Here is a 13,861-nt window from a genome sequence, read left to right as displayed (position 1 = left end):
GTCTCTCTATGAGTGAAGATAGCATCAGTTGTTCACGAACTGGGATTTAACCCAAATTGCTCTTTTCTAAGTGACACCAAATCTCGCAATCTCTTCTCAGTTACCCTTTCCCATATCTTCATAGTGTGACTAATGAGTTTAATTCCTCTGTAGTTATTAGCAGACTGGATATCACCCCTGTTGTTATATATTGGAACGTTCTCAGTTTCAATGATTCTGTTAAAGGCATCTATTAATAGTCATTAATAGTTATAAGGTCTAACTGCCTTCCTGTTTTTCATCTTTCTCAGTGCTTCTTCCGCTTCCATTCTTGTTATGTTAGGAATTGGCTCGATTACTGGATTTCCTTCATCCTTTTGTATACTCCTATTTAATACATTCATTAATTTTTCAAAATACTCTTTCCATCTATTTAGCATACCCATTTCTTCATAGAGTACAGTACTATCCTCCACATTGATCATCCTGGTTACATATGTATCTTTACTTTTCCACTCCTTTTGTCTGGCTATCCTGAGACACCTTCATTATCCAGAATTTCATACAGGTTAAGGTTAGCACAGACTTTAATTTTAGATCATGCTACTTCTGCCATTTTCTTTGCTTCTGTATATTCTATTCTACTATTCTCATCACCTACTCTGTTCCACTTCTGTTTGGCCATTTTCTTTTCATGCCTAATACAATTTTGTACCTCACTGTTCCACTACCATGTTTCCTTGTCCACCTTAATACTTCCTGTTGTCTGGCCTAACACCTCTTTCTCAACATTATGGATGCTTTACATTTTGTTTTCCCATTTTCCATTGGAAAGGTTCACTTTCATTTTGTAACTGTGCAGTCAGTAGTTCTGAAACATTTTCATTAAATTTTGATTTTACTGTTGCATTTTGTAGCATCTGTATATCACATTTGTGGGTTTGTTTCTTTTTAATTTTTGTCCTCTCTCATTCCGAATTCCAAGTCGAAATGGTCCCATATATGTATATGTTCTCTCTCTCTGATCCAATTTTTGCATTCCAGTTGCCCATAACACAAATAACTCAATTTTTCTTGCCTCCAGCTACCTTTATACACCATCATATATGTTATCAGCATCTACATCTTCACTCTATTCTGTAGGAACATATATCTGAATGATAAGCATATCTCTGGGCTTGGCATTCACTAGAATTGCTATTACTTATCTGATTTTTTTAATTACATAAGTGATTTTGTTACTAATTTTCTTCTCCACAATGAATAATACACCTCCCCTTGATATATCTCCACCTGAAGAATATAATTTGTGTCTTATCATTTGAAAGTTTCGACTCAAAGTCTGACAAACTCTTCCAAAAGGTTTCACTTATTCTCAATATACCAATATTCAGTCTCTCCATTTCTCTCATCACATTAGCCAACTTTCCGGGTTTATTCAAACCTCTTACATTCCAAGTAGCAATCTTCAAGCAATTTCTGTGTTGAGCTTCTTTATAGCAGTCAGTGAGTGATGATGCAAGGCCTTCTACATCACCAGACACTACTGTTCTGAGCATAGTGAGACCACCCAGGCTTTATTTCTCTTCTGTTGAGACATAATGCTTTGCACGGGGGTAGTTTTTACAGAATTGGCTGCCAGAACCATCCGACTCCCAAATGGTCCTTGGACCTAGCCAGGAGGCCTACAAAGTAGTGCCACCAACCATCCCTCTCATCCACCACTGAGGGGATGCCCCGATGCACCATAACAGCCCAGCATCTTTGATAGCATTTCAATTTGATATATAGCTCAAGCTCTATGCATGATCATATCCACAAAGCATCTGTGGCAGCAGAGACCAATTTCTGCCACCCCTATCATAAAGTTCAGAAAATTGAATTTTTTAAGCACAAATGCTTTTTACAATAGCTAGACCTTTTTGGAGTCTACAGCATTCCTTTCTCCTGCTAACTTTCCTATTTTGGACAAACAGGAAGAAATCCAATATCTGTCTGGAGGAATATAGAAACTGTACTCCCTATTACCTATAATACAGCTGTTTTGGAGCAACAGACCATGTAATGGATATAAATCATTATATCCAATGGAAAAAAACCTCCCTTTATTTTGAGACCTATGGTGAGTTTCCATCACTGCACCAGAAGAGAGAGCGTGTCAGAGGACTGACACTCTTCTGGTGGCATAGTAACTTATTATACTAAATAAATTTAATCAATAATTATTATCTTCAGATGTTTTTTCCCATTAAACTTTCATAAGAGAAGAAATGGCATGTAAATAACTCAATCTGTATAAACTGCACATTTCTGGTACCAGTTTTACACATAAAATTGGTAACAGAAATGTTTCTGGTATCCAAATTCAAGTGAAATTTAATTTGAGACAATACAGTCCAGAAAAGTAACAGCACATCCAAACAGAGGCTGTATATCCTGAACTACTGACACAGACAGACAAAAAATTGGAGCAGTTCACTCTGTATACATTAGACAACTGCAGGCAAATTAATCAGAGGAAGTGATTTTCCTACCTGACATAGTGAGAAGAAGTAGCATGACAGAGCAAAAATCTCCAACGGAGGAGAACATTATGTTTACTACAGATAATGCTGTCCATATCAATGCCAAGAAACTGAACAATCTCCTTCACATGCATACCAAAAAAAGGCAAATAGTGTCTGATATTATTATTATTATGTGAGACCTCCGGGGGAGTCCAAAGACTCATCGAGGGAGAGTGGGCCAACAGCAATGAACAATTGATCTCTTCCAACCACTAACCACGCTCAAACTTGCTTAACTTTTTGCATGAGCCATTAGTAGCAGAGGCTATACCAATCAACCAACCTTTGCTGCACAACAATGAATCTTCCAACATAAGGAAAAAACAACAGTCTGCAGAGAATGTCTAGACAAAGATCACACTAGCAGAGTATAGCCAAGTTACAACTTCCCCTATTGAAATAAGAGCAGGCTTACCCAATTTGATATACAGCCTCTGAATGTGCAGAATGCACCAGCAGCCACTTCACATGCTGATGGACAGGATTTTTACAGCAGTCCACTGTTAAGTTGCAAAGAGCAACTAGTGTTTTATTGTACCTCTACACTGAGCACATTACAGTCGACTCTTACTATAATGAACTTGCAAGGACTATGGTTTTAACAGTTTGCTACAGTGAGAATCAGGTGTTCAACAAAATTGCAAATTAAAATGTGATGCATTGAAAAATACATTGTCAGATAAGCAGTTAGCGTTTTCTTAATGAATTCAACAAGCAGATTAGTAGTCAGTTTAGTAGTAGTAGTTAATATTTTCTGAAAATGAATATAAGGCACATTTTGTAAACAAAGCAAGTGTTAGAATTTGTGGATTAATATTAGAAATGTAATGTTAGAAATAAGGGTGGCTAATCCATGGAGAAGCCACTAGGTATCTACTTTTATTTTTGTTAAGTATTAAATTAAACATATATTTCAATAATTGGCATGCTTGAATAAGACATTTAAATTAACTGGAGTATGTTTATTTGGAGTTAGGATTTTTTTTCCCCCCATCTGAAAAGAAAATGTCAATGTCAAGTGCAAATATATGCAGTTTTATATGAAAAATGGAAGGAGAAAATTTCATAATGATAATCAATAAACACAGTACAATGAGGACTTATCAATCAGCTATATAATGCTATTTCATTTCCAGACTTCTTGCCATACAAAAATATTCTAAGTATGATATGATAATTGACTCCTAGCATACTACATGGCTGTAATCTCCCCCGAAGCCATTATATAATTTATAAATAATTCCCTTCTTTTTTAAAATTATTCCTTTTAAATTTGATGTTTAAGAATTAAAGTTATAAAAAAGCAGTTCATTTCTATGAATGCACTGATTAATAGAGAGCCTCCAGCTCAGATGGTTTTGACAATGCCCTTTGGTTGGAAAGACCTGGGTTTGAATCCCGTCTAGGATGTGAAGAACCTTTATCAGAGCCTTTCTATAGGTAACTTTGTTCATCTCATATGGATGTAGAGGGTTTTTATTCCCTGGAACTCAGGTTTTTCATCCCTCAGAACAGGCAAACTGGCCATCAGAACACACACACACACACACACACAGTTAACATACATAACACGCTGGCCTCATAGCCGAAGTTGTTTGGCTGTAAATCTAAATAAACCAAACTGATTATTATGTCTAAGTAAAACATCTCAGGTCAATTTGCATAGCTAAGAGTAATATAGACAGCAATAAATTTGAGAGAATGGAATGAGATTTTGAGAAGTATAAAATATACTTTTTATTATTTTTTTGTGACTTCCACATACAAAAGGTTGTAAACCTATAGTACATTAGTATCAAGGATGGGCTAAGAATATTTTCTATTTTTATTAACTTTTATAATTTTTTTTTTTGCATTTTTTTTTTATTAATTTTAACCTGGTCTGAAAACCCTGCTCTAGAGACCAAATGTACCCCCACCCCCAAGCCACTTCAGGCCTATAATTAAGTGGGATGGTGATGCATTGGATGATGCAATTCCTCTTCCACCTAAAGACAATTGCATACGTTCATGTCCATGGCAGGATTTGAACCCACAGCCTGTTGGTTGAAGAGTGGACATACTTACCACTCAGCTAACCAGGCTGTTACGTGTATATATGTTTACATACATACATTTTACATATGCACACACATTCCAACTTAAGAATATATAAATTAATAGTGGATAAATGTGTTTGAATGTATCCACTTCAAAGTTAATTCTACATAAAAATCTCACCTCATAATTTTTTTGCCACTCTTGTTCAACTTTCTTTCTTTCTTCTTCTTCAATTTCTTTTTCCCTTTTCCTCTTTCTGTAAATAATAGAGTAATTTTGGAAATACTGTGTGTGTGTGTGTGTGTGTATATATATATATATATTATATATATATAACACAAAAAAATACATTCATATCAAACACTAGAAATGCAAATGTATAGTGCACTAATAGGAAATTCTCATGACGAAAAAGCAACTTTAAATGTTATTCAAATAATGATTGAATAGCTCAAACAACATAGCTGTTTAATTACTAGTTATTAATTATGCTACAATAGGATAGTCAATCACCTAGATTGTCAGCACTGTTGTCAATTGTGTGTTTTCTGGCTGTTTTGTTAAAGTCAAATCTGAAATGACATTCATTATCTCATCTCAGTGGACAAATAATAATGGACAGAGATGTGGAGGTGACGATGGAGAGAGAGTTCAAGTTTAGAGAACATACTGCTAAGTATGTTCCCCATACTACTAAGATTCCCCATCAAAGTTATGGGGAATCTTATAGTAAGTGAGACACAAGTTAAATTTTACAATCATGGTAGATAGGTAGGAGAGAACGTAGTTCTGGAGAGAGTACATCTCCAGTAGATGCGTTCAGTAAAAAATAAGTAGGCAATGTTGACCTGGAAAAGGTCCTTCCCTCAATGAGCACTTGAACTACATGGATAAGCCTGTATAATAATAAAAATAATAACAAAAAATTGTGTGAATTCACTTTTGAACATGCCAAGAAGAAAAATACGCTCAAAAAGTAATGAAAATGATCAAATATTATGAAATTAAAGGAATAAAGTACTTAAAACATTTCATCCATCCATCTCCAAAAATGAACAATGAGATCATTTGGAGGAACAAAACATTTCAATATGCTGCATAGTAATAACTCCACTCTGTACATACAGTCTGCCCACAGTTGAGAGAACCGTAGCTGGCAGAGTGCAAAGAAGAGTCAATTCATGTTGAAGGGGAGAAAAGAATAAGGGATGTACGAATTCATTACCAACATGTGAAATCATGTGCTTTATACGTAAAATTTTCCAACTGTTATACAAGCAAAATAGTTACCACTTTAAAGACTACAATGTTCATAAAAGAAAAGCTAATTTTCCAATGAGTAATAACAAACACTCATCCCACGAAATGGACTGATTATTCTATTACTGGAATGGATTCACCTTCTGCCATGCACAGGCATGTTGAGGGTTCTCTCATTTGTGGTTTAACTATACACTGAAACACTTCCATGTGGTTCAGTTTTGGTTTTGATTGGATGCAGTGGTGTAGCTAGAGCTTTTGCCACTCGGGGCAGTCCCTGATTTTGCCACCCCTCTCAATACACACCAAAAATAATACAAAAAGTCAAAACGATGTATAGGGAAATAAATTAAAACATTGTTTATTTTTGAAGTAAAACTTTAATTTCAAATTCTAAAATGCTATTTGTCTTGCTTTTCTGTTAACAAAATCGTTGATGGCATTTGCAAAGTCTATTTCATAGTAATGTAGGTAATTCTTAATCAGTTTTATTTAGAAAAACTCCTCTCACAACTAGCAACACTTACAGCAATTGTGAGGAAAATTCGCAGTAGTATTACAATATTTGGAAATGAGTTCTCGAGACTGTATTTTAGAATTAACTGCAAAAAGGTTCAAAGTGCTGCCCGGGGCAGTCCGTCCCCTCTGCCCCTCCCTAGCTACGCCTCTGAGTGGATGATTTTTATTAGCAAAATTATCTGAACTGATAGTAATAATTCTATGCTGTCTGGATGAAATTTGACATTTAGGACACAAAGTTTGTTGAATCAATTGAACCCCCCCCCCTCATTTGGACCACTTGTGTTGACAAAATCAGGCAGAAACAAAACTATATGCATACAAGTACATAAACTAAAACTGGGTCAAAGTATCATAAACCAGACATACTTGTGAGATTTTTTTATTTTTATTTTTAATTTTTTTTAAAGAAGCACTACCATTCTATAACTCAGCGTTTCCCAAACTTTTCCTACGACGGAACACTTCACAAATCCTGAAATTTTAATGGAACACCTTGGTTATTTTGTAATGTATTAATTAATAATTAATAAATTATTAACACAAATATTAATAATTAATTATGGCATAATCATAAAGAGCATTAGTACACTTATGTATACGGTGTGACATGTGACAAATATAAAATTACATTTAAATCAGTTATCTATCACTGGACTAATGAAATCTTGTAGCATATTGTAGTTTCCTCAGGCCAACATTATTAAATTCTTTTGTGCTGATTTTCATTGATATATCCCATTCTGTTCACCAAAAATTTATAATATTATAAATACTTATGAGTGAATGTAGACTTTTTCTCCTTGTGTGCTGGTAGTTTTCCCCCTCCTTTTGTAGATCCTGGAGATTGCTTTGTAGACTGGTGGTGTATGACTCCCTATCTGTTGTCACGAACATCTTCAATAAGAGATTTCTTAATACCAAAATTAAACATAGTCCCTGGTCTCTTACTCATATTAAAATTTAAATCTGCAGGCCTATTACTTTTAAAAAATCACGGCACCACGGTTTTAAAACTTTCACCCTACAATACGAACTTGCGAAGAAAGTACAGTAAAACCTCGAAATTACGCGGTAGGTGGGACCAACAAAAAGTGCGTAACTCGGGGTATAATTTTGCATGTAATTTATATATACAAACATACAATTGGGACCAAATCGTATGTTTTTAAGAAATATAACCCTATATTTTTTAAGAAATATAATCATAATTGTAGTTTTTCGTACATAAAAAAAAGAAAGTTATTTCGATGTCAATGGTTTCATAAAATCTAATAGATTCGTCTGACGGCATAATGTCTTTTTCTTGTCACGCAAAATTTCTTCATAGTAAGCTAATGATTTTTTTATTCCTTGCCTATGTGGCTACAATTCGTTCCTCGTTAGAATCTATGTCCTCCAAAATCTGTAAACCTTTCTTTTATGATTGTTCTTACTGTGGATTCCTGTAGATCGAACTTCTTTGCTAGGTCACAAATTTTCATTCCACCTTCAAAATCCTTAATAATGTTGAGTTTTGTTTCCAAAGTGTTTTTCTTTTCTTGCTAGCTGTAGAAGAATCAGACTTGCTTCTTTTGGATGACATTATTATTTGTTATGTGATAAAAATTTTATTAAGAACATAACATTAAACAATCGCAAGGTTTGTAGACTATAAAAATCGTGTATGAATGGAGATCGTGCGAAACACGTCAGCACTTGTTCACAGCATGTGCGACAGTGGCAAATGCAGCCGGTGCATGAAAGATACGACTAGTGGTGAGGCGTGAAGCGGGACGGGAATACGCACATATAAGAAACCGCATAACTCCAGATTCACGTAAGTCAGGGCAGCGTAAGTCGAGGTATGACTGTAATCAGTGTTACCAGATTTGAGAACCGGATACAGACTATCTTGATCTTCAATTTTAGTGGAAAAATTTTCTTTATACTTCTTTGCTGATTGGTCACTAACATTTGCAACACAGATGTTATTTTTTTCAGTTTTGAGAACAGAGGATACGCTACCCGTTATTGTAATCAGCTTGCAGGCAATTTTTACAATCGATCATAAACAGCGGTATTCTCTTTCCCAATTGCTGAAAGATTTCGATGAGTGAAAATTAACGATAATTCATGAATATTTCCATGTTTAAAAATATGCCGCTTGGTCATTGACATTTGCTACAGATGTCATTTCTTTCAGTTTTGAGAACAGAGGATACACCGCCCATTGTTATAATCCGCTTGCAGGCAATTTTTATGACCGATCATAAACAGCGGTATTCCCTTTCCCAAATTTCGAAAGGGGTTTGATGTGTGAAAATTAACAATAAGTTGCAGTTCGTTGTAGTTGGTGAGTAATATAGACAGTTGTAGAGTAGGTGTCCTCCTTCAATGAGTCTTTGGACTCCCTGGAGGTGTCACATAATAATAATGTCTACATTTCTTATTTTATCTCTCCTAATCTTTGTTAATACTGTCCTTGAAACCTACATTTCCACTGCTTCTATTTTACTTTGTCTCCATGTCTCTGCTGCATAAAACAGACTGGGCAAAAAGTAACTTCTGTGAATCTCACTGTGCCAAAGTATGCTATTTACACTATTAAAAAAAAAGTTTAGCCCAGTGAAATCCTCATTATCTCTTGATCTAAACTTCTGTCACTGGGAAGTATACTTCCAGATACTGAAGTTTTCACTACTCATCACTAAGAAAATGTCAACGTTAATGGTTAGACTCAACAGGCAAGTCTTGATGAGTTCTTCTTTCTTCCTTCTTGCTACTAATATATTTTTAAACATAGTTCTGTATCATACTGTTCCTTATGTTCAGTCTCTTCTAGCTCTTCTTATGTGCCCAAATCACTACATCATCTGCAAACACAGCTGTTTGCCTTCTTTTCAACACCACAATGAAAAGCAATGGAGATAAGGCACTTCTTTGTTGCAGTCCACTATTAGGGGTAAACCAACCCAAATCATCAAATTTATTCTTCATGAGCTCTTTGATTTAACATACGTATTCTAGATCATGACTACATTTCTACTTTTTCTATGCTTACCTTTTCCAATCTTTCCCATGCTTTTTCTCATTGAACCAATCAAAGGCTTTTTCCAAATTCCTAGTGTCTCTCCACTTCCCTTATAGCAAAAATCAAATCAACAGTTGATTTGACAATGCACATGGGTATACTAAGGGTAAGAGAGGGAGAAGGTGTGTGTGTGTGTGTGTGTGTGTGTGTGTGTGTGTGTGTGTGTGTGCGCGTGTGTGTGTGTTGTGTTTTTTTTTTTTACATCCACCTGATGCTACGTAGGAGCATAAAGCATTGTCACCTCTCAAAAAATCACATATGAGCTAACATGTTTAATCATGTTTTGGAGATTTTATTCCCCTATTTATGTAATGCATGAATTCCCCAAATTCATGCATTACCGATGTGTTATGACAGAAAAGACTATAGTTGAGAAATCATGGGAATATAACAAGAATTTTTAAGTTTTGTAGATATGAAAAAGACATAAGATGCCAAGTGAGAAACTGTTCAAAACATTACATTTATATGGTGGTAAACAAGATGCTATGTTGCACAATAGATAGTCTGTATTTAAGTTGGAAGTCAGCAGTTAGAAAGGATGTTGTTACAGAAAGATAGTTTGATGTAAAATCAGATCCAGAAAAGATTGCACTTTATTGCCACTATTATTTGTCAACTTTATGGATTACATTATGAAAAAAAGAAAGAAAGAAGCATTAAACCTGACATCAAAACTGGAAATGTTAATCTCAGCTCAACTTTATGCAGATGATATAATACTTCTAAATAAATCAAGTACAAATCTACAGGATCCTTAAATATAGTGGTACACCACTGGAAAAGGTTGAGAACCCCTGATGTAGAGGAACATCTGAAGGACCGGAACAAAGACGCAGTCTACAATACAAACCAATGGAGAAGACTCATCAGAAACAGTGACCTCCATATAGAAATGGGAGCAGCTGAGGAAGAAGATCTGGAAAAGGCATACATGACAATGTGCTGAGAGGAAAGCTGTTCAAAATGCTTCAGTTCTATGGTAGAAAAGGGATATTTTATTCAGCAATACATAGTCTACATTCGAATTGCAAGTCAGCAGTTAGAATTGAAGGAGGTACAGGAAGATAGATTCATGTTATATGAGGTGTGAGACAAGAGTAGACATTATCTCCACTGTTATTCACCTATATCGATCACATTATGAAGGAAAGCAATATTAAACCTGATATCAAAATTTGAGATGTTAATTTCAGCTTTTTACTATATGGAGATATAGTAAAAAGATATACTATATGAGATATAGATATACTATATGTTATACTTCTAAATAAATCCAGTACATGTCTGCAGAATTACAAGACTACTTAATAACTGCTGTAATAAATTTGATAAAGTTCATGAAAGAAGACAAAGAGAATATAAACAGGCAGAAACACTGAAAACACCAACTGCAACTTGAATGGAAAACTTATAGAAGTAAACGATTTCAGTCTCAATTTTTAATGATGGTGGAAAATTAAATATGGAAGTGGACAAAAGAATTAGTAAAGTTGTTGTGGCAGGAAGTTTATATACTAGATGTATACAGGACAGTGTTTAAATCAATTTTAACTTATGGATTTGAGAGCTGGATTGGAAATAAAGCACTTGGTGAAAGATTAGACTACAGATATGAGAGTTTTGAGAAATATCTAGTGAATGAAGAGATGGCATCAATGATATCATATTAAAATTGAGGATATTAGAAAAGAACCTCAAATTATTAGTATTGAGGAATGTGTTAGCTGAACTAATCTCAGATATTAAGGTTACTTGTATAGAATGGGAGAGGGAAGGTTAGCAAAACAAGTGGTCTTTGCTAGGATGGTAGGGAAAAAAAAACAGCGGAAGATCAAGATATAGCTGGATTGATACAGTAAGAAGTGCCTAGAAGACAGAAATATAAGATATGATAATATTGGTGTCTTGACAGATAACAGATTAATTTGGAGGAAAATTGTTGATAGGAAGTTAGTAATGATGCAGCTTTTTCATGTAGTACTATCATAAGAACCAGTACCTCCGCCTGCCTGCCTCCCTCCCAAGAGCACGTCAGCAACTTGAACATTTTATAGTTTGACATCTTTGCTTACACACATCTTTCACAAAACCTTCCCATACTAGTTGAATGTGTTGTAAATACCTTGTGCTTTTTCTGGTGGCACTTTTTCAGAAGAAATAAGTTTTTCTCCAAAATTGTCAAATTATGGCTGTGATTACAACTGTTATTATTGCATTCCTTGTGCCCAAGTTATAAAAAACATCCTCAGTTTTTTCTAAGTAAAATATCTAAGACAAGAACAAGTACCACCATTTTTTGCTTCAAGAACTTTAATGTTCAATGTAGAACCAATTACAAGAGGTTTGACATCAGAGGTATTTTTATTTAATTTTTTTTTTTTTTTTGCTTGTAAACTTATTTTCTTTGCTATGTTCTCATTTTTTGAAATAGGTTTTTTTTTATTATTTAGAATTTCCCAAATTCTGGTTCAAGTTGCTTTTTTGCTTCTTAGAAGTATTAATGTAAATATCATAGCAAGCTTTCTATTAAATGGAGCATCCTACATAGCCTACTTTTTTTTGGTTACTACTTAATACATAATTAGGAATGATTGCAATAAATTTAAGGCCAAAATAAACTAAAATGAAATGAAGACATTTATATCTATTTCATTTTAGCTGATGCTTTTTTTTTTTGAAAAATTTTAAAGAAAAACTACTTTTAGAAGTTCAAAGTTGAATGACATGATCAGTCTTTTTTTTTTTTTAGTATGAAAATGAATTGACTGTAAAATTATCTTGTGTAATATAGATAAGTGAAAATTTGATAAACTATATAATTAGGAATGGAAGCAAACACACTCAAAAATTAAACCAACCATATAATTATATAAAAAGGCAATATAAATTAATAGAAACCTGAAACGCTGTTTAATAAATGAAACCTAAAAACTAAAATTTTCCAGTGGTTAAAATAAAGGTTTTTATTTTAAGCACTGGTTAGTATCAAACTGTCTTCCTATATGTTTATCAGTTCGAATCGTTGATTTTTCTTTTCACTATCAACAAAAGTTATCTTTGTTAGGCCCCAATAATCTTGCAACCCTGTTATAAAGTAAAAATCAATTTTGGATGCAACCTTGCTTGTTTTTCAATGATTTTTTCTTCTTAACCTCCTTACCTTCTCCTCCCCCCACTTAACATGTTGATTGTCGACCATGAGATAATCCATAGTTGGCTGTTTAGATCAGGCACCAACAAGTTCTCATATTGTATCTGTCATAATGAACTTTAGGCAGAATACTTTTTTTTTTTTTTTTTTTTTTTACAAGGGAAGAAATCAGAGAAGTAACAATAGTTTTGTAAAATAAATACAAGAATTGCTATGCTGGAGTTGTGCTAGCGTGTTTTTGAATTTGTCTATTTATAATTACTAGTTCAAAGTTTCAAGACCCATGAGGGAAGGGATGCACCTCATTAGAAGTGGCATCAATATCACACTAACATCAACAGGAAGTTACCATAAGTCACTTATGGTAACTTCCTGTAACCACTTTTTCTACAGGAACTGATATATCAGATGACTCATGGTGAGATATCTCATACATAGCATATATATAAAAAGAAGTATTTATTCACGTGGATATAATTTAATAGCAAAAATAGCAATGGAAACTGCTAATTTCCTTCAGTTTTGTGTTAGTTATAGAGGAAAAAGTTACATATAATATCATTCCACACAAAACATCATGGAATTTCTTCTGAGATAAGTATTATGAAATGATATTTATATTTGCATTCCTTGTGCCCAATTTATAAAAAACATCCTGAGTTTTTTTCTAAGTAGTAATATATCTAAGACAAGAACAAGCACCACCTTTTTTTGCTTCAAGAACTTTAATGTTCAATGTAGAACCAATTTCAAAAGGTTTGACATCAGAGGTATTTTTATTAATTTTTTTTTTTTTTGCTTGTAAACTTATTTTCTTTGCATGTTCTCATTTTTTGAAATAGTTTTTTTTATTATTATTTAGAATTTCCCGAATTCTGGTTCACGTTGTTTTATTTTATTTATTTATTATTATTTTTTTAGTGTATTATGAGATTGTACAGGTTCTGATCTCCTAACCCTATTTTTCCTATAAGCTTTATTCTTACTGCATGAAATTCCATGTAACATGGTGATTTTAGGAACACATATACCATGTTATAGGAGAAATGACTGGTTATCTTAAAATGAAAATTTGATCCTGACATTTGACTAGAACATAGCTTGTTCTCCAAGTTTTTTCTCTTCTGCAATTTTTTTTCTCAGTCTCTTCTCAAGATATGTTTGCGTATATATTATTACCTGGAACACTCAGTAGGGAAATTCCTCTCGTAATTTTATTTACCTTGATATAGATGAATACAGTGGCAGCTCTACTCTAATCATCTGGAA

At 33.8% G+C, this 13,861-nt stretch overlaps 1 protein-coding gene across 2 annotated transcripts in view; it reads right to left on the bottom strand.

The window, feature by feature from the left end:
- LOC150094195 (dnaJ homolog subfamily C member 8) overlaps positions 1-13,861 on the bottom strand; it is a 215,275-nt gene that overhangs the window by 13,764 nt on the left and 187,650 nt on the right. For both annotated transcript variants that reach the window (XM_090412443.1, XM_090412442.1), the window contains exon 8: positions 4,767-4,842. In XM_090412443.1, coding sequence (XP_090268569.1) covers positions 4,767-4,842 — 76 coding nt within the window. The remainder of the gene's footprint in view (positions 1-4,766; positions 4,843-13,861) is intronic.

This window comes from Typopeltis vanoorti, chromosome 22 (assembly GCF_054136105.1).
Source record: "Typopeltis vanoorti isolate ZY-2024b chromosome 22, IOZ_Tvanoo_1.0, whole genome shotgun sequence".
Lineage (NCBI taxonomy): Eukaryota > Metazoa > Arthropoda > Arachnida > Uropygi > Thelyphonidae > Typopeltis > Typopeltis vanoorti.
Note: the sequence above shows the minus strand (reverse complement) of the source record. Positions and strands in the feature narration are given on the sequence as shown.